Source organism: Bufo gargarizans, chromosome 10 (genome assembly GCF_014858855.1).
Source record: "Bufo gargarizans isolate SCDJY-AF-19 chromosome 10, ASM1485885v1, whole genome shotgun sequence".
Classification (NCBI taxonomy): Eukaryota; Metazoa; Chordata; class Amphibia; order Anura; family Bufonidae; genus Bufo; species Bufo gargarizans.
In genome coordinates, this window is record NC_058089.1 from 106,003,325 (window position 1) to 106,025,894 (window position 22,570).

Sequence of the window (22,570 nt, forward strand, 5' to 3'; positions counted from 1 at the left end):
GTGGCCCAAGTGAATACTGAACATCCAATGACTTCTAGATACTTCACAAACTTTACTCCACAAGACTTACCCTCTAAAGTACACAATTTTTGGTTCAACATTACAATGTAGTTGATTTGTTTTTTTTTTTATAGATGACTGGTGCTAATTGTCTCTAAAACAAGTTGGCCACATTAGTCTTAACTAACAATGACCCAAAAATTTTACATAATTGTGAAGTTCGGAATGCAAAAATTGTGTATTCATTGTCAAGTTTCTCTGTCACTTTCTCCAACTGAGTAAAGTTCTCCAAGTCTTTTAAAACGAGGACCCCAATCACTGAGGTAGTCAAAATTTTGATCTGAGTCTGATGTTGATGACTCCAACGAGCTTAGAGAACCAGCCACTGATCCTCTCCCTTCATAACCATAAATCTGGATTGAGTCGTATGGTGGGGCAGTGGGATCATTGTCAGCTTCATGGAGCCTCACGTTAATAAATTCATCCACGTCAACACCATTGGGAGTAGACGTATGACCTTGCCGAGGCATGAACTGAAAATCAGGCTTGATATCCTTGCGAGGTAAATAGCCATTTATTCCATCAGGATTTTGTAATGTTGCAATATCAAAAGCCTCTGTATCTTCTTCTCCTCCTCCTTCATCATCGTAGCGGATTATATTTTCACGAACGTCTTCATCATCCTTAATAATAAGAGGCTCATTTTTGTGTCTTCGAAGTGTGACAAATAGGACAACAATGACTGTGAAAAAAATCAAAAGTAAAACAATTAATATCTTGATTTATTTTTTATTTCAGAATTAATTGATGAAATCACATTAATAGCATGCCCTAATGGATATCTAATATGCAGTGAGTGTAATTTAGTCCATTAAACAGCTTCCTAAGAGACAAATGTGGGATGAATAGAAGGCATTTTTTGGTTCTTTGGTGTCACATGATCACATGGCATATGCTGTGGAGGACTCTACCATCACATAAATTAAGAAAATGTTAAGCCACAAGCATTTCTTTAAAAACAATGGCTATAGGGGTGGACATACCACCTGTGCAGCTGATTTAGCTGCACAGGGCCCCAGGGGAGCCCTTTCTAGCTGTATTGCAGTAGTAAAAGTGTCCAGGCTGCACTGCAAAGTTTAGAGTGAGGCTGATGGGGGCAAAATTTAGAGGTGTTATGGGGGTCCCTAGACAGAACTTTCTTTGGGGCACCAGAAATGCCCAAACTACCCTTGGATATCACATCATCACCCTCAGCCACACTTAAAATTATCATATGCCACGTGACTCCACAGAACTAAACTGTGTTTTTTCAGCTCCTTGAACTTTTCGGGACTGTTTTGCTTTGTGGGCCTTTTTTGTCTTTGGTAGACAAAATGGTCATTAGGCTTGTCACTGCTACTGTTCAATGCGGTTAATTTAAACATATTTTTGGATTAAAATTGAAGACCTATCCTCAGAATAGGTCATCAATATCTGATCATCTGAGGTCTAACTCCCAGGACCATTGCCAAATAGCTGTTTGGAGGGGCCACAGTACTCTGCAGAGTGTTGCACCCTCTTCATAGTATACCAAGTAAAGATGAATACATTCATTCTATAGAATTAAAAATTCAACCCTCATTTTTCCAAAAATTCTGATTAGTTAGAATCAGAATTTCTTAAGAATTGATTTGTGAGAATTTTGAGAGAGAGAGAGAGAGAAAGATGGAGAAAGAGATGCAAGAAACATATTTTTTCAAGCATTCAAAACAATTTCAAATTGGATTTCTTAGGTGATTTGGTCAAATTGGATGCAAAAAAAACAAGCACAGTGCTGCACATTATATAGCACCAATGATAGTAGAATTGAAAAAAATGCAGTTTGGCATATCATAGACTTATATCTTTAACCCTTGATTTTTAAAGTGCATGCCCAAAGGGAACTGTTTTGATCGGATTCTTCCGAGACTAATAAACAGGCCTCTCTGTCTTCTAATAAGACAGGCTGGTTATCTGAAGTCTCTCTCTCTGTTGAATGAGATTCCTCCATTGTGAAAAATCATATTTGTGTTATGCAATTGTTTTTGCCTCACTTTAACTGTCATTGCATGTTGGGGGGGGGGGGGCATTAGTTCTTCTTTTAAAGCAACCTATGCTGTGTTAATTGTAGTTGTGGCACTTACTATTATTCACTTTGTCAGCTGGCAATGTACAAGGAACTTGACACTAAAATTCAAGCATATGGTTAGGGGGTGGGGTTAAGTTTTAACCCTTTAGGCTTTAAAGAATTTATTATAAAGACACATTTTATATTATATTTTAGGGAAAAGTGTAAATTAGGGTATCTATTTGCCTAGTTTCAAAATTATATATATATATATATATATATATATATACACACACACACGGGTGAGTGTTACGCCCCCCCCCCCCCCTCTTCATAGTATACCACTCATGATACCATACATTGTATTGAACAATGGGAGTATGGGGTACTTTGAGTTGGATCTCCAAAGATCAGATATTGATAACTATGATGATTTTTAGTTTTGAAATAAGATGACTGAGGGGTGATCTTATAACCATGCATAAATATATCAGGGATCAGTACAGAGATTTCTCCCATGATCTATTTGTATGAAGAAAAAGAAGAGAGGAAAAATGGAGAGTCAGTGCTCTTCTCAGATCAACAGGTAGTGTACTAGGATCATAGTTGACATGTTTTCGGGGCTGAACAAGCTCCTTCTTCAGATCACATCCACAAACATAAAAGAAGCAAGGGGGCATGCCAAAATATCATTCATATACAGAATAAAAAGATAAATTAACAAAAACAAAAACATCAGGTTAGTCCCAGACCATTCTACATGGGTTATTAACATAAAAAAACATAGAATTTCTTTTGTATAGTAAATTAAAAAGTGCAGTTGCAGTTCTAATTTTGCAACTATACCTTTTAATTCCTTTACATCTACAGAAAAGGTTTCTTCATAAACATAGAAGATGATTCTTTATGGTAAGAGCAGTGAGACTATGGAGCTCTCTACTTGAGGAGGTGGTGATGTCAAATTCAAGAAGAGTTCAAGAGGGGCCTGGATGTATTTCTGGAATGTAATTATATTACAGGTTATAGTTACTAGAGAGGGGTCATTGATCCAGGGGCCTTCCTCTGGATCAATTTGCAGAGTAACAGGCTGAACTGGATGGGTGTATGACTATTTTCAGCCTTATAATACCATATTACTATGTTATTATGTGTGACCTATCTTGAGAATAGGTTATCAATATCTATACACATATATACACACATAGTTAAAGGGGTTATCTCATGAGTAGTGCAAAAAATGAAAATCAGACATCATATAGTACATGCGCTATTTTTGTGAAAAATGCAGACAAAAAAATAATCTAAGACAACCCTTTAATGCATTAAAAGTCCAATCATTCCAGTGGTTTGCAATGATGTTACAATGAGAACTGATCTTTGAATTCTCTCTAAATCTCCTTTTAACTAAAAAATAAACGTTTCCTATTTGTTTCTAGAAAACAGCATTTTACCAGAACACAAAGCCGGATTAAATGTACCATATAGAAGGGCATACTTTGATAATGTATTAGCAGGGAATATATCAAGTGAGCATGTTCTTTTTGTCTCCATTATTTTAATTCATTGGTTTCCATTAAACAGTATGCTGCTGCTTAAAAGTTTTCTGTTCTTACTTTTTCCCAGCATGTGGTCCACCTACAATACATTTTCTGCACAAATGCCGAATCCAAGGAAGCATCGTTCAAAGCTCCCAACATCTTTTCACTATTGTGTGTGGAAGCTCTCATCTTACAGAATTGCTTTTTTTTTTAATATCTGTAAATCATTTCCATTATGTTAAATATTTGAGCCAGAAAATTTCAGATTTTTGCATGATTTTGTTGTAGGATTTCTAATAGAATTGACTAACAGACATTTATCTCCCATGATGCATTATTTAATGTGGTAGGATTTAGGCTTCTCCCAGTGCAGACACTATGCTAAGGCCAATAACAACATGTGAGCATGGCCTAAGATAGCCTTTTTCTAAATTCTATATCAGGATATATGAACATCATACCGTAGAGGGTAGTCTCCCACTGGAGTGGAGAACTTCTGGTTAAGAGCATCTCCCACATTGACAGATATGCCCCCCATCCATGTTTTACATGGGAATCCATTCAATTGAATGTTAGACAGGTAATACTACATTTCCCCTGCTGTGACCACTGACAGCGGATGACAGTTGGCCAGTTGTATTTCTACTTAAAAGAGAACCCAAACCAATAGTGTCAAAAATGGATTTCTGGATTCTACACTTATATAGAGAGCTACTGTCAGATTGCAAGTCCACTGATGGCTGCATATAAAGGCTATGAAGCAGTTTATTTTTTATATTAAAATCATTTTGAGCTAAAAATCATTCTGTATCAATAGTTTATTTTAAATTAAAATGTTGAGCCCCTTTCCCTGTATAGACATGAGATTCTCTAATAGACATGAACTGTGTTTTTATTGTGTTCTGTAAGGCAGCTCAGCTGGCAGCTCTTTATTTCTGATCTCTGACCTTATAAACACTCATTATAGCTCAACTTTTATCTTACTGATAAGAATGTGGCTTAATTTTTACAATTTGCATAGCTAGACAAACAGTTAAGTTTGTAACAGAATGACTGAATATTTTTAATAAAGACCAAAATAAAAATATATTTTTAGTCCAAAATTAGTAAAATGCAATCATAAAACAAATTGTACCAAAGGTGTACATAGCCTTTAATGTAAAATATTATGATGTATGCAATGAATTTCAGTATTGTCTGGTATTGCTATGTAGCCCTATTCAAGTGAATGCAATTGAGCTTCAAATTAGGGGCCAATCGTTGCACCATTTTCAGAAAAACAATAAGGCAGAGCCTTTCATCTACTCATACAAATCCTTTCATTTGCTGTGAAGTTTTTATGTTGAATTTTCAGTAGTATAAAGGACAGATTAAGGCATTCCATACCTAGTAGCAGCACAATACAGGCCAGAATAGCTATTAAAGCCCCCATACTGAGTCCAATTGGCAGAACGTAGGCTTCCGCATTGCAGGATTGCACCACTCCATCACTGCTACAGCCACAGACCCGTATAGTAAGGGTGCTGGTACTGCTCATTGGAGGATTGCCACTGTCGCTTATTATAATCGGTAACAGGTAAACTTCTTGCTTCAGTCGATTAAATCCATTATGCCTTGCCAATATGCTAAGGGAATTATCTAAAAAAAAAAAAGAACAAAAATATGTCAATTGTCAATATTCAATATAATCAATTCATAATATGCACACATACTTTTTCTTAGATAAAAAAAAAAAAGTTTTACTTCCATTTTCCACATAAACAGCACCTCACTTGACCATAGGCTTTGCCTGTTATTGCAGTTCAGGAAGAAAGATAACACCTGCCCTCCGCTCAATTTTATTTTATTGATACATTAAAAAACAATATAGTCTAGGTGAAATAATAATGCAAGATCAAGTGATGCTCATACAGAATACAGAAGTCTCTCGGTCAAAACAGACCTTCCTCAGCAAGTTGAGTCTGACCGATCATGGGTAAGAGGCCTAGACTTAGCTAACACTCATAGTGCCAAGAAAGGTCTCTTTTGACTGAAAGACTTCTGTACAGTATTATATGAGCAACATTTGATATCACCTGTACCTAGTTCCTGGTATTGGGGCTCAGTCCTATTCCAGTCACTGTAGCCGAGCTAGCCTAGCCAATGAACTAGAATGTTGCTATTTCTAAATTAAAAGCAGTTTATTCTTAGAAATGTCCTCTAAATAAACTGCTAGAGCCTTGTCTTCTTTACCTGGGCATTCCAAACAGTAGACAAGTCCAATAGCACACAAGTATTATATCGTGATATCAAGACATCATACCAAAGATGGATTCTAGGGACTACACAGTACTTCTGCCTGGACCCTTACTTCTGCACTTGCTTGATTACTTAAGTCCACCAAAACACAATGAGGAAGAAATAATCATATGTTCTGGTACTTCATAATTTCTGAGCTGGATCCCATTTTAAGGAATTTATAAGAAGCCTTTTTCCAGTACCTCTACTGTGATTGGAAGTGCTATAATATTGGAGAAGAAGGAAATATGGAGCAAACCAACTTTCTACTAGAGAAGAATTTGGCTGAAGTAGGTTCATTGCTCTAAAAGTCCTAATGTTCAAGTAGTATTTCTTAAGGCTCTTTACATCAACACTATTTGTTTCTATTCTTCTGCTCCGTTATAGGAGCAGAAAAAAATAAAATAACATAACTGCTGGATTTGGCATATAAGTGATAGGGACTGAGCCTAACAGATCCCATTGACTATAATGGGATCTGTTAGGATTCCATTTAGAAAAATGTTTGTTTAGTGGAGAAAAAATCCCTGCATGTAGGACTTTTTCTTTCTTCTATTTTTGAAGAACTCTGTGACAGAGGCTCCGCATGGAGCCTCAGACACAAATATGAACATAGCCTTACTAGAGTATAGTTCAATATTGATTCATTAATATCCAAGGTGGCACATGTCAAAGAGTAGTCTGAAGGCTAAATAGTACACTTACATGTGTAGCATTGTTCCATTATCCCTTTGACAAAATAAAAGGGTACTACTGGGAACATGTGGTCCTCAGGCTAGCAGTTCCATTGCTTACATACAGTATATTTAATAATAGTAAGTTTAAACAGTGGAGGGAGTAGGACTCCATAAAAAAAATGCCTAAACAATATTTTGACATTGAGCTTACTAGGAGAGGGCAATCTCTTAAAGCCACTCTATGTCTGAGTAATGTCATGCAGTTCTTGTACTAACGGCCTGAGACAGCAAGAATTATCGTGCAGCTTGAAGCTTTTTAATGAGAATGTAAAAACATTTTAAATAAAATTTCAAATTAAGATGGTTCATAGTAATACAGTAAAAGGTTATGTTGCTGGCTTCTCAACAATACACAAGCAGAATGTAGTATCGTTAAATTGATATAAGGTAGTCCGGTTTCAATATTAAGTACATTTTAAACCTTTTACTGTAACCTCTATGCCTTCTCACTGAATGCTCCAATATTAACTGCCACTGTGTTTAGTATCAGCGATCAAAGCTTCAGTTTGCCGAGGATTATTATTTTTTTCTTCAATGACAAAACTACTCAGCAGCTTGTTCTCATTTATATGAAAGTACAAGAGTGTACTTACTATAAAAGCAGACCAATGGGCAGCTATGGGGCTTAAGAGTGACAGAATCCAGACCTTCCTACTTTTTGCTACTGCCAAAAACCTATGCGAGACTCCCCTTTCTACAGGAACTGCTTGTCGATCCAAGTGGGGAGGGACAAACAAGCATCAGACCAAACCCAGCATAATAATGAGGGTCTATTTTGTATGTGGCCCTATCAATTCTACATATGGTATGCCATTGTGAAAGGGGAAATACAAAAGCAAATATATGTGGACTCGCAAGACATGAATGCGATATTAACAATTTACAAAACTGTAACGCAGCCTTAGGGCACTTTCACACTAGCGTTATTCTTTTCCGGCATTGAATTCCATCCTAGGGGCTCATTACCGGAAAAGAACTGATCAGTTTTATCCTAATGCATTCTGAATGGAGAACAATCCTTTCAGGATGCATCAGGATGTCTTCAGTTCAGTCTTTTTTACTTTTTTCAGAATGGAGATAATACCACAGCATGTGGAACACTTGCCGTCATTTTTTCCCATTAACATGCATTAATGCCGGATCCGACCCCGAGGGTTCCGGCAAAACGAATCCTGCATTGCGGTCTGCGCATGCTCAGACCGCAAAAAATGTAAACAAAATAAATGCCGGATCCGTTTTTCTGGATGACACCAGAGAGAGACGGATCCAGCATTTCAATGAATTTGTCATACAGATCAGGATCCTGATCTGTATGACAAATGCCATCAGTTTGCATGCTTTTTGACGTATCCGGCACGTAGTTCCGGCGATGGAACTGCCGGCCGGAATCCTCTGCCGCAAGTGTGAAAGATCCCTTAGATGAAAAATGTAGTTCAGTTCTCGGCACCACTTTATAGAAATATGCCCTGGAGCTGGCGAAAGTACAAAGAAGAGCCACTAAACTGATAAGGTGCATGGAGGGTTTTAAAATCCCTTCAGATGGGACGATATAGCAGGCGATTTTCGAGAACGAAGTGTTCCTTCCCATCAAGCGCATGCTTGTCAGTAAAGGAGACAGCTTTGTTTACATGCAGCAATCTCCTCCACAATATGGAGAGGAACAATCGCCTGTCCTCAAACAGACTCTGTTTGCTATCAGCAGATCGAACTATAATTTTTGCGTCTACACAAAAGATCTGTTACCCAATGAATGAGCGTCTTGTTAGTTCATCAGGTAATTGGTGGCACCTTTACACCTGAAGACAATCGTTAATGACCATTCCTATAAACACTTGTTAACGATTATCTTGTGGATTCTCGGCCCATGTAAAGATATGTGTTTAGTTATGAGTAATGATTAAATGTATTTAGTCTTGAGAAGAGGCACCTAAGGGGGGACATGATCAAAGGGGTTATCCAAGTTCTATAATGCCCCCCCATATGCCCCAGCCCCTCACAGAGACATCCGGGGTCCAGGGGGGAAGGGGTGTCAGCCAATAGCAGGCCACAACGGGAATGGGCCTCCCTAGTATCACCCACGATGCTAGGATGGCTCGTCCCTCTTGCGGCCTTCTATTGACTGCCAGTACCCCCCCACACATACACCCCTGGCACTGGATGTTTTCATCTGTGTGATGGGGAGATTCATTGGCGGCCGTTCTGGTATGAGAAGCCACATGGGTGCCAGGGAGCAAGGTAATTACAACCTCTGTAAGGGGCCGGGACATATGGAGCCGCATTAAAGGACTTGGATAACCCCTTTAACCTACAGTATAAAAATATGTAAAAGGGACCTACAAAATATGGTGAAAAACTGTTCCATAACATCTCCTCAAAAGACAAGGGACACAACTAAAATCACCACAGCCAGTTTGTGGATATTACATTGTGAAGAATAGGATTTTGTTTAGTGGATCCTTGAGAAATCTTAAAACATAACATTTATTATCATATGCTGATAAAATCCTAGATACTTGGTGCGAAAAGTGAATATAAAGAGATGAGCACGGTGTAGGACCATTAATAACTGTGGCCCATGGTCATCTCAGTATATTGATGGTAAGTTTAAAGTGCGCGGCGGCACTGTGAGGGTAACCAGTGGTTCCTACCGGTACCCAGGGGAGGTTGTCGGCTGCTCCACCACACGATATTCAAGTAGTTGTTCTTCCTGTATGGATGGTCGGATGAATCACTGGGGAGATAACAACCAGCTGACAGTCGGACACATGTGTGCAGGGTCCCTAAGGAAATCATATGGCTGTCTAACCGGTACCCTGTAACTAGAAGTGTGGTAGCAACCTGACCACAGGGCACTCGTCCTTGAAAGGACGACCCTGTCTGGAACCTTTCCCTAACTCTAGTAACTATATGTCCCACATGCAGGTACATACATCTGTTTACTGCATCATCCTTAACCCCATATCTATGGGGTAGCCCACATAAGAGCCAACCACCTTCGTGCACCTACTGACCATTTTGACTGATCGTGTCATTTTTGGTCTGCAGGCCTGACCACTTCATCTAGGATTGACCTGCTTTATTTTTACATCATCTCCCCTGATGAACTGCCCTATGTCCTGGCAGTGAAACATGCGTGTAGGGACAATGCTCATGCATAGTTAGGGACATATAGTTACTAGAGTTAGGGAAAGGTTCCAGACAGGGTCGTCCTTTCAAGGACGAGTGCCCTGTGGTCAGGTTGCTACCACACTTCTAGTTACAGGGTACCGGTTAGACAGCCATAGGATTTCCTTAGGGACCCTGCACACATGTGTCCGACTGTCAGCTGGTTGTTATCTCCCCAGTGATTCATCCGACCATCCATACAGGAAGAACAACTACTTGAATATCGTGTGGTGGAGCAGCCGACAACCTCCCCTGGCTACCGGTAGGAACCACTGGTTACCCTCACAGTGCCGCCGCGCACTTTAAACTTACCATCAATATACTGAGATGACCATGGGCCACAGTTATTAATGGTCCTACACCGTGCTCATCTCTTTATATTCACTTTTCGCACCAAGTATCTAGGATTTTATCAGCATATGATAATAAATGTTATGTTTTAAGATGATTATTCTTTCAGAGTGATACTTATATTCCGGATAATCTAGAAGGTAGATACACCTCGATCTGACCTCCTTGAATCTATTTATGATTTTTGATCCTTGAGAAATGTTAGATTTGGAGGAGAAATGGAGTTCCTTTAGTGGAGTTCCCCTTTAAATTTCTCAACAAACAGCTTCATGTTAATGCATTTGAAGACTTGATTTTCAACTTTTTACAATAGAATGTGCTTTTCTAATTACACAAGTTTCCATTAAAGTCACTTTACTTGGAAGTATTATGTAAGAAGTACACTATGTGAGAAGTGATAGGCTTTTAGCTGTTATAGTCTGCCTAGTTGCACTCATTTAACTGTTAGGTGTATTCTGTGAAATTAATATATGTGGTGATTAACTATGTGGTTACTATGTGAAGATTTTTCCCATTTCTTCTTTCTAAATATACAGTATATGCTCTGATTTGATGCCTTTATGTGGTACTTGAAATGCTTACTTAACCGCTTTTTATATTGATTTAACCTAGTCATTTGTCAAATCTCTATCCTGATAAAGAGAACATTCTAAGCCACATAAAGCTGTCAAAATCATTCCATATTTTCAAAAAATACTGTTCAAGTAACTCACTGGCTGTTATTACCATCAATGGAAAAAGCCTGAGGGAATTTGCTAGCAAAAAAAATAAAATATATATATATATATAATAATAAAATAAAATAAATAAATAAATACAATATACCGAAAGTATGAGATACACACAGGTGAGCATATATATTGCTTCCTTGTCTTATGCAGTACATGATTCATTTTAATGTTAATTTTGTTTTAGGTTACACATTATGGAAGTACTGACTCTATTTGTTTGTTGAAAAGGTCAAAAATAAATAAAGGAATAAATAAATAAATACAAAATTAAATAAGCAAACATCTATAAATTTAGCCATGGGTATGCATGGCAAGAAGGCATGGTACACATGGGTACTTTCCGCATCGGTGTCCACATGCTAATTAGCCCAATTGACTGGAGCCAGAGCTGTGGGTTGATCAGCAGTATTCAAAATGTAAATACACAGCTTAAACCTGAGGGTTATTCTCATATCTCTGTCGCGGTTTATGTGGTGGACTTTTCCTGTGGAGAGTTGTAGTAGTGCTGAATTTGTTTTGGTTTAGATAGCTATTCAAATGGTATACTCAGGGCCCACAGGTCTTTTCTTTATGGTCTGTAATGGGGTTTTCCAGGCACCTGATATTGATGTCCTATTCTCAGGCCCCGACATGCTGCAGCCACCAGTGCTGTAACTAGCACAGTGCCTGGAATAGGATGCATAGCTCTGCTCAAAGAGCTGCAGTAACCCTACATGACCACTACACTTTGAACAGAGCTGTGCTTACTATTCCATTCACATTGCTAGTTCCAGTGTCTGAGGTTGCAGGAAACAACTGATTGATGGAGGAGCAGGGTGTTGGGCACTCACTGTCTGGATATTAATGACCAATCTTGAGGATAGCCTTGTATGCTGCTGATTAAATAAAAAAAAACTGGATTTCTGCACAAACTGAAGAGAGCTGTGGATATTTTCACCATTTTACTATATTGAGAATAGGTCATGAATATCAGGAGCCTGGAAAAACTTTTCAACATTCATGAATTAAAATGCAATGTACTTGATGAATTACAATGTATTACAATTAATTACAATTCGAAAATATAGGAAATCCAGCTCAAGAAATGGTGGAAAATTTGCTAGCTTTATTGCGGCATAAAGTCTTCGACAGAAACAGGAATGTTCGGTTATGCGTTTCAGACCACTAACAAATATCGGTCCTTTCCTCATAACTTGAGCTGGATTTCCTATATTTTCGAATTTACCATTACGCAACCGGGTGCGTCATCCGTGCTCGACTGATGAAGGGGAGGTGAGAGCTGCTGTGTGATTAATGTAATTAATTGCAATGTATTTTATAAAAAAATACTAAATGTTCCTCAAGCCAAGGTTTTGGGATATGACACTATTTCTGCATAATTTGTTGCATGACATGTACTTGTCCCTTAAAGCTATATTCGCAGGGGAGCCATAAACATTGACTTTATGCACAAAGCTCTTTTCATTGCTTTTCCTAGAATATGCTTCAAAGATTTTAGAATGAGGAGTCAACATTTTGAGTTTTTTGCACTACATATTGACTTAGTATTCATTGTGATGAATCCTTCTCAAAGTGATATCTTTTAGATTTGTGACTCAGACTGATGACAGGTACACTTTATATTGTGTCAAATATGTTTGTTTTTCCGATAATTTATGAGGGCAAATCAAGGAAAAAATGCAAATAAAAAGTAGTAGACTAGAGACATATTGTATGCTTTATGAAATCAAATTGATCCACTGTTTAGTAAATGGTGAAGAAGACATCCAGCATGTGTTAGGCATATAGATATCAACAGTAAAGTGTCCTTTGTTACCTTCAATTACTTTCAAGATTTAGAACACCTCTATTGACCAAGGTCCATAGAAGCAGACGTGCTTCTTAGGTATTTGTCTCACGTCTGAAAAAATGAATAAGCTCTAAGTTGACATTCACCCACTGTGCAATTGATTGACCCTCTTGCATTAATGCCAGCTTGGCTTTGTTCCTATGTGAAGGTAAATGAACGTGCAAAATGTCAGGCTAAGAAACAGCAAAGAAATCCTTATCTTTTGCATCACATTTACCTTGGGGAGCCGCCAAAAGAACAATTGGCATGTGAACCACGTTATTAGAACTGTATTACATAACTTTTTCCATTGTTCATTGTCACTTTAAACCTCACACCACATAGAATAAGTTCACAAGACTGTGAATTGATTGCGGTTGCTTGAGAAGGAAAATGCTATATACACTCACTAAATAACGTACCGTACCAAGAAGGAGTTGTTGGAATTACATGAAACTTTCTATGTGTGAATGTAATGAAGATATATGGAAGTGATTACAATATTAGAGTGAAAGTACAAGATTGTTGAGGGAAACTGTACAGTTGAAAGGAGGCTCTAGGACCCTGTTGGGCCATATCTAGCATGGCTACAATATGATGTATGGTTGGGCATAGAGGCATATAGGTTTCAAATGGTATCCTGTGGCACAGTTGCCCACAGATTTTGCAGCTGAGTCTGTAGATCCTGCACACTCATAGGTTGCTGAAGTTGGTGTCCCAGCTGCTCCCGTAAATGCTTGATTGGCGATAAATCTGATTGATGGGGCAGGAAAAGGATGTGTTGCAATCTGATGTAGATATTCCTGGGAAACACTTGCTGTGCTTGGACAAGCATTATCCAGCTGAAAAATGCCAGTTGGAAGCACTGCCACGAGGGGCAACACATGTGGCTGCAGGATGTCCCGCACATATTACTGAGCTGTTAGTGTCCCTCATATCGCTACTAGGGGTCACCGACTGTCATATACTATGTATCCCCAGATCAGCACACCAGCAGTTGGGGCAGGGCGTTGCTCCACAGCAAAGGCAAGATTAAAGTGCTCACCACGAGGCCTCCATACTCTAACACAACCATTGGGAGTCCCCAAAGAAAACCTGGATTTGAAGCTAAAGACAATGTGGTTCTAGTCTGTGGCTGTCCAGTTTTCTTGTTCATATCACCACTGCAAATGAAGGTGACATTGCCTGGCTCTCAATGGCAGAACACGTAATAAGTGAAACCAAATCTCCTTCTGCTTAGCTCCTGGAAATGGTCCTGACAGAGACAGGGGTATGAAATGAAGGTGCCACTTATGTCTGGATAAAGGACAACGAAACTGTGAGAGCTAATCATGGTTATCGGTGGATGATCCTTTCTACTAGTGGTCTGTCTGGGTCGTCCAAAGCCTATTTACAGTGTGTGCCCTCATATAACCACTGGTCCCAACACTAACAGCTAGGTCAGAACAGCCTAGATGGTGGGCTATTTTTTAAAAATGAATATCCTGCCTCTTTCAATCTACTAATATGCCCCCTTTCAAAGTCTGTCAATGTGGCAAAATATCTTACAGTGTATCATAGAGGCATGTCTAGAAGTCAATGATCTCTCACCAAGAGATACATTATCCTAAAGTGTCCTCTGACAGCGTGTTTATAGGGCAGCAAAAAAGCACATTCATGCCCTCTTGTAGCAAGACCCAGTGTCTAAATAGTCCACACCTGCATTTACCTATCTGTGAGAGGCATAACTGTAGAAATTGCAGCTATCTGGGTGTATTATTTTTTTTGTCAATAAGTGTGTTTTAATAATATTAATTCATATTGTGTCGTTTTATAGGATATATATCAATTATGTCTGAAGAATTTAAGTCTACAATGAAATCTAAAAAATTGAATAACTTCATAAGTATGGAATAATACTGCATATATTCCTTTGAGGTCCACACGGTTTCTACTCTCATTCTAATAATATTATACTGCATGTGCTTGACTTTAAACCATATATACCATATGGGCATTGACTATGGAGGCTTAAAAGAGAAAGAAGACAAAGCTTTGCCTTCTCAGATCCCATAATCCATGAGTGGTGTGGGGCTACACTTTGTAATGGTACAAAAAGGAAGGGCAACTGACCAAATGATCATATCAAATTACTCTGTAAAAGAGTAGGGAAATAAAGGAAATCAAATCTTGATATTCCAGTTCTGGGATTTGGGCACTTCTACCTCTTGGTATAGACAACCATCTTGAACAAATGGAATTATATTTGATAATTTTGCAAAGTAGACAATGGAGAGGCAGCTCAGGATGCTCCTATTCTGTTTGGTATGGGTGGTGTTGAACCTTTAAATGGCTACTCCCTGTGAAGGCAGCAAAAAGGTGGAAGGACTGACCAAGCTATCAAATCAATCTTCTTTTGTAGAAGAAATGGAATAGGAAAAAGATGACCATAAGCACTCCAGTCATGGGATCAGCGTCATACATTTATGCATCAGGATTAAAGACAAACAATGTCTTCAGAATTTTTAGACTTTATTGTACATTTGTTTATTACGCCTCTAATATTAAAGAGGATCTGTCCGCACTCCTGACATGTCTAAGTAAATTCTTGTATTCACCATAATATAATTTTGTGCTGTCCTTGTTGCTTCTACTAGAAATGTATGAATAAATTGACCACTGGATAACCCACAGTTCGGGATGTATCTCTGCCTCTGTCTGAATTCATTCACATTCCATTTTTCAGAATAGTTCATTCTTGTAAGTATTAACTAGTGTTGATCGAGCACCAAAGTAATCGGGTGCTCGAGTAGAACACCTCGGGATGCTCTGGTGCTTTAGCCGTGCACCCGAGCACAATGGGAGTCAATGGGAGAACCAGAGCATTAAACCAGGCACCTCCTGCTCTGAAGAGAGAAGGGTGTCTGTTTCACAGGAAAAGGTCAGAAATTGATGAAAACACCACTGAAATGGTACAGGGAAAGCATAGGGAGGATGTCTGGATGCATCTTGGACTCCCAGGTCACTGCTGGGAATGATGTTGTCCGAGTAGTACGCCAATTATACAGACTGACAATAATATGCACAAAACCAAAGATAAAATCGATTTTAGAGGAAAAAATTGTTAGGAATTCTTTCCTATATATTTACTTGTATATAAAGTGCAAGTGCTGCCAAAAATTACAATGAAGAGGTACTCCGATGCAACCTGTATATCACATAAAGGAGGGCCTCACTTACATTGTGGTACAATTGTTCAGGTAGTGGGATTACTACACTCATAAAGCCTATGCACTAAGTAAAAGGGCTGCCAAAAATTACAAGGAACCGGAACTCTAATACACCCTTTATTACATATAAAGGAGGGCATCAAACACATCCTTGAAAAATTATGATTGATGGCCTGCTGGTGACCCTCAAAAACATTAGGGGCGAGGGCCTGCTGCTGAGCTGACCATCTAAAACATTAAGGGCTAGGGCCTGCTGCCAAGCTGACCATCTAAAACATTATCGGCGAGGGCCTGCTGCTGAGATGACCATCTAAAACATTAGGGGCGAGGGCCTGCTGCCGAGCTGACCATCTAAAGCATTAGAGGCGAGGGCCTGCTGCTGATCTGATCATGGAAAAAATTATGGACGAGGGCCTGCTCCTCAGCTGACCATCTAAAACATTAGGGGCGAGGGCCTGCTGGCAAGCTGACCATCTAAAACATTAGGGGCAAGGGCCTGCTGCTGAGCTGACCATCTAAAACATTATGGGCGAGGGCCTGATGCCAAGCTGACCATCTAAAACATTAGGGGTGAGGGTCTGCTGCTGAGCTGACTACCTAAAACATTAGGGGTGAGGGTCTGCTGCTGAGCTGATGCTCTGAAACATTAGGGGAGAATGTCTGCTGCTGATCTGACCATAGAAAACAATTATGGTTGAGGGTCTGCTGCTGAGCTGACTCACTAAAACATTAGGGGTGAGTGCCTGCTGCTGATCTGACCTTGGAAAAAATTATGGGCGAGGGCCTGCTGCTGAGCTGACCGTCTAAAAAATTATGGTTGAGGGCCTGAGGCTGAACTGACCCTATGAAACATTAGGAGCAAGGGCAGTCTAATAAGCATGTTGATATGATGGAGGAGGAGGATGAGAAAAGGAAGATTGAATCATATACCCTTTTTTGTGGTGGAAGGGGTGCATGGGGATACAGTGTATTCAATAAACCATAAAAGCCACATTTAAAGTGCCTTTATGTTCAGCCGCTTTCCTCTGGTGGAGTAGAGAAGTCAGGGCCAATCCAGGCCTTGTTCATTTTGATAAGAGTCAACCGGTTAGCATTTTCAATTGACAGGTGGATGCGCTTATCAGTTATTATGCCCCCACCAGCACTAAATACCCGCTCTGACAAAACACTGGCGGCAGGGCAGGCCAGAACCTCCAAGGCGTAGAGCACCAGTTCGTGCCACGTGTCCAGCTTGGACGCCCAATAGCTATAAGACACATAGGGATCCTTAAGGACGCAGACATGGTCTGCTACGTACTCCTTCACCATCTTCCAAAACTCTTCCCTCCTTGTGGCAAAAGGCCGCACATCAGGTTAAGGGGGGTGGTGGAGTGTCATGAAACTGTTCCAGGCCTTGGAGAGTGTTGCTTTGCCTCTGTTGTAACTGTTGTGTGTTCCCCTCGTCTCCCCTCCTCGGTTGCCCAAGTAACTACGTACTCTGCAGCCAGCGATAAAAGCTGGACATTTTGGGATACATTTTGAGAGATGAGAAGTACATGAGAGATGAGAAGTTCTCTTTGTAGCGGGGGTCGAGAACGGTGAACATGCAGTAATCGCTGTTGGCCAAAAGGAGTACAACGCAAGTGTCATGGGAAAGGCAGCATAACATAAAGTCAGCCATGTGTGCCAGAGTCCCAACAGACAAGACTTTGCTGTCCTCATCAGGAGGATGACTCTCAATCTCCTCATCCTCCTCCCCCAATTCGGCCCATTCACGCTAAACAGATGGAATAAACCTGCTATGAATACTACCCTCTATAGCAGAGGCAACAGTCTTTGGCTCCTCCTCCTCGTCCTTGTCCTTCTCATCATCCAATTTGCGCTGAGAAGACGAATTGGGGGTGGACTGGCTATCACCCAGTGTACTGTCTTTCCCCATTTCCACATCTCCCACATGCAAAGCGTCCGCCTTTATTGTGAGTAGCGAGCGTTTCAGTAGACACAGAAGTGGGATGGTTGCGCTAATAATAGCGGCATTGCCACTCACCATCTGTGTTAATTCCTCAAAGTTGCGTAAAACCTCACAGAGGTCAGACTTCCATACCCACTCGTCGCCTGTGAAGAGCTGACTGGAAAGGCGATGAACATGTTGCCCACTACTGCCCTCTGCTGCTCACAAAGCCTGGTCAAAATGTGAAACGTGAAGTTTCAGCGCGTGCTCACGTCGCAACAACAGTCGGTGAGCTGGCAATTGCAAGAGATGCTGCAGTGCAACCAGACTGACGGCAGCTGTAGATGACTTTCGGAAATGGGCACACACAAGGTGCACCTTCACCAGTAGCTCTGGCAAATTGGGGAAGGTTTTGAGAAACCGCTGAACCACAACGTTTTAACACGTGGGCTAGGCATGTTATGTATGTAAGCTTGTCGAGCTCCAAAGCCGCTACCAAGTAATGGCCATTATCAGACACAACCATGCCTGGTTCTAGGTTGAGTGGCGAGAGCCACAGCTCATTCTGGTCCCTTATACCCTGCAACAACCCTGCGGCAGTGTGCTGTTTGTCACCTAAGCAAATAAGTTTCAGCACGGTCTGTTGCAGCTTCCCCATTGCAGTGCTACACTACTTCCAGCTACTGACTAATGGCTGACTGGTGCTGCAAGATGAGAATTCAGAGGTGAAAGTGGAGGAGGAGGCAGAGGAGGAGACGTGGGCCACTAATGCAGCCACTAATGTAGGTGATGGCGGAAATCCTGATGGAAGTAAGGCCAGCAATCCTTGGTGTCGGCAGCACCTGTGCCATCCCAGGGTACGACTCACTCCCGGCCTCCACAATGTTCACCCAGTGTGCCCTCAGGGAAATGTAGCGTCGCTGGCCACAAGCACTTGTCCATGTGTCAGTCGTTAAGTGTCCCTTCCCAAAAACTGTGTTGGTCAGGGCATGGGTGATGTTACAGGACACATGCTGGTGTAAGGCGGGGACAGCACACCGTGCAAAATAGTGGCGTCTGGGGACTGAGTAACGAGGGACGGCTGCCACCATCAGGCTGCGGAAAGCCTCATTGTCCACAAGACTAAATTGCAACATTTACAGGGCCAGCAATTTGGAAAGGTGCGCATTTAGTGCTATGGACATCTGTATGCTGCGCTGGGACACAGAAGTGGATGTGCTAGCTGATGTTGCTTGTGAAAGTCCTGGTGCAGGGCGGGAGGCATCCGTGCCTGTGTCTTGGACAGGGGATTGCCAAGCACGCAAAACAGGGGAAGAGGAGGCAGTGGTGTGACCCGCAGACACTGTTTGTGGACCCAGGCATTTGGCCCACCTATTAGGGTGCTTTGATGTCATGTGGAAGATCATGCTGGTGGTGGTGAGGTTGCAAGTGTTCACGGTCCTGCTCCTTTTGGTATGGCACAGGTTGCAAATGACAGCTCTTTTATCATCCGCACATTCATCAAAAAAGAGCCAGACTGCGGAACACCTACCCCTTGGCAAGGGGGTGCTCCGGGGAACAGTTGCGGGCCTGTTTGGTGTGTACCGCCTTCATCGTTTTTCCACCCCACTGCCTCTTCTAGCCTGTTGCTGTGCTACGGATCCCTCCGCCTCTGTACTGCTATCCTTGCTCGGCTTGCCACCTTCCCAGGTTGGGTCAGTGACTTCATTATCCACCATCTCCTCTTCCACTTCCTCTCTCTGGTCATCCTCCTGACTTGTTGACCTAACAACAACCTCACTTATTGACAACTGTGCCTCATCCTGATCATCAACCTCTTGAGACACTAATTGCCATTGACTTATTGGCAACAGTGTCTCATCATCCTCATCCACCTCGTGAAACTCTAATTGCAGTTCCCCACCGCCATCTTCTTCTGACTGTGGATGCTCAAGAGTTTGGGAATCAAGGCACAAGATCTCCTCATGTCCCTCTTCAAGTGGGCTTGGCGAGAGGCCCAAATTAAGGAATGGTGCTGAATACAGCTCCTCAGAATATCCGAGTATGGGATCACTTGCTTGCAAAGACTCTCCATGGTGGAAAGAAGGAGGATCAGGTTGAGGATTCTGTTGACCAAACTCTTGGCTACTGAGACTGGACTTTGTGGAAAACAGGATGGTGCTTAACCAACTGGAAGCATTATCTGCTGCAATCCAACCGACCACCTACTCGCACTTGTCTGACTTCCAGAGTGGTGTCCTGCACCATCCTCCAAACTGGGACATGAAACTAGGTATCGTGGATGGGTGTGTTTCTTGTGCTCTGCCAGCAAGCACAGTTTTACTGCACCCAGGGCCATGGCTTCTGCTTGCTCCATCAGCAGCACGGCCACTTCCCCGTCCCTTACTGCTCGTCTTCATCATATTAAATGGTATATATGCTTGCAAGTATGTTACACGTACAGTAGTACAGTTTTTTAAAGTGTATGCGCAAATAAATTACAGTCAATCTCACAGATATTTGGGATGCGGAAACATTATACATTAGAGGTACCACAGGTAATGGTGCTGCTGTCAACAGTGGGTAAGATAAAATTACAGTCAATGTCACAGATATTTGGGATGCGGAAACGTAATACAGGAGATGTAGCGCAGAAAATGTCGCTGTCCGCTGGGTCTATGGAAAAAGTACACTGGATGTTGCAGATATTTTTAGGCTGCGCAAACGTTATATAGGAGATGTATCGCAGATAATGGTTCTGTCCGCAGGGTCTATGGATAAAGTACACTAGATGTCACAGATATTTTTAGTATGCGCACACGTTAAACAGGAGGTGTAGCGCAGATAACATTGCTGTCCGCAGCGTCTACGGAAAAATTACACTGGATGTCACAGATATTTTTAGGCTGCGCAACATTATAAAGGAGATGTAGCGCAGATAATGTCACTGTCCGCAGCGTCTATGGAAAAAGTACTCTGGATGTCACAGATATTTTTAGTATGCGCACACGTTAAACAGGAGGTGTAGCGCAGATAATGTTGCTGTTCGCAGTGTCTACGGAAAAAGTACACTGGATGTCACAGATATTTTTAGGCTGCGCAAACGTTATACAGGAGATGTAGTGCAGATAATGTCGCTGTCCGCAGCGTCTATGGAAAAAGTACGCTGGTTGTCACAGATATTTTTAGTATGCGCACACGTTAAACAGAAGATCTAGCGCAGATAATGTTGCTATCCATAGCATCTACGGAAAAAGTACACTGGATGTCACAGATATTTTTAGGCTGCGCATGCCTTATACAGGAGATGTAGCACAGGTAATGTAACTGTCCGCAGCAGACATCGTCTACAAAAAAAGTACACTGGATGTCAAAGATATTTTTAGTATGCGCACACGTTACACAGGAGATGTAGCGCAGATAATGTCACTGTCCTCAGCGGCCAAATAATTGCAATCTATTTAGCGCAGGTTGCACTAATAATATATATTGCTGCCAGATACAACAATAGTCCTTAAAAAGACTTTTGGGTCTCTAAGACCAACCTTGCCTAACAAAAAAATAAAATTAAATTCTCTACACTATCTGTCCCTTCTACAGCACAGCTCTCCTTGTCTACGTCTCACGTCTCATCGGGTTCTTTATAGCACCCGATGACGCGTTCCCGACAGCCAATCACTGTAATTCCAGTAACCAACATGGCTACGGCATTACAGTGAGCGGTAGAACTTACCTGCACATTTATTGGGTGCGTAGCAGCCAACAAACGTGCGGAGAGAAGACTCGAGCATCACGCTCGATCTCATACAGTATTCGGCCGAACACTGCGATGTGCTGAGCATCGCGATGTTCAAGCCGAACTGGTGTTCATCCGATCATGCTCGCTCAACACTAGTATTAACCATAACAGACTTGGCAAGAAAGCAAAGAGGTCCTAGTTAAAAAATCATTGTGTCCTTTGACATAGTATATTGTAACTTATTCCATACTTTGCATCTTTATAGCTTCTTGTTTTCCCTTTTTTTCACAAGTCACAGGATCATGAATGAGAAAGACACGAAAGAGTAAAAATAAATGTACAGTGAGAGCAACAAAAGCAGGTCTGGAAAAAAACGCACACACACAAAAAACTTAGAACAAGTAGCTTTAACAAAGGTTTTACAGCAGGACGTCAAAAATCAGTGGGAGACACATTGTAATGTTCAATTTGACTTTTGCATTTTTGAAATGTTACGCATTGGATCTTTTATGTTTCTTAGAGCACTTGAGTTCAGGAAATGTGTCCATTGTGAAAACACTAAGTGGGGTTGAAGCGATAAAACAATTATACACTGTGAAAACACAAAGTAACTTTTAAGATCTTTTTTGATGAAAAGCCAAAGTGTATTCTGGGGAAAGCAGTCTCTTCACAAAGCCTGAAGCTGCAGTTTGCCGTGATCCTCTGACCACCCACAAAATGGACAAATCCTTTCACTGAACTCCCTGCCCTCAATTCTACTTCCCAAACTGCCTTTATGGACATACTGCAGAGTAGCAATTACAATGACATGTCACTGCAGATCCCTTTCAGTTTTTCTCAAGTGCCATCCTTCATGGCAGGTAGCAGATAAAGTAGGGCAGATACAGATCTCACTCGTTTAAACATCTCCTTAAAATATTAGTGTTTTCCAGATGGTATTTTACTTCACTGTCTCTAATTCTACTGTAGTTAAGACTTTAATTATGCAGCTTTTACTAAT

At 41.1% G+C, this 22,570-nt stretch overlaps 1 protein-coding gene across 1 annotated transcript in view; it reads right to left on the minus strand.

Moving 5' to 3' along the window:
- Window positions 1-248: 248 nt before the first annotated feature.
- LOC122920383 (cadherin-8-like) overlaps window positions 249-22,570 on the minus strand; it is a 391,866-nt gene continuing 369,544 nt past the window's right edge. The window contains exons 10-11 of the mRNA XM_044269837.1: window positions 5,011-5,262; window positions 249-742 (exon numbers count right to left, since the gene is read on the minus strand). Coding sequence (XP_044125772.1) covers window positions 249-742; window positions 5,011-5,262 — 746 coding nt within the window. The remainder of the gene's footprint in view (window positions 743-5,010; window positions 5,263-22,570) is intronic.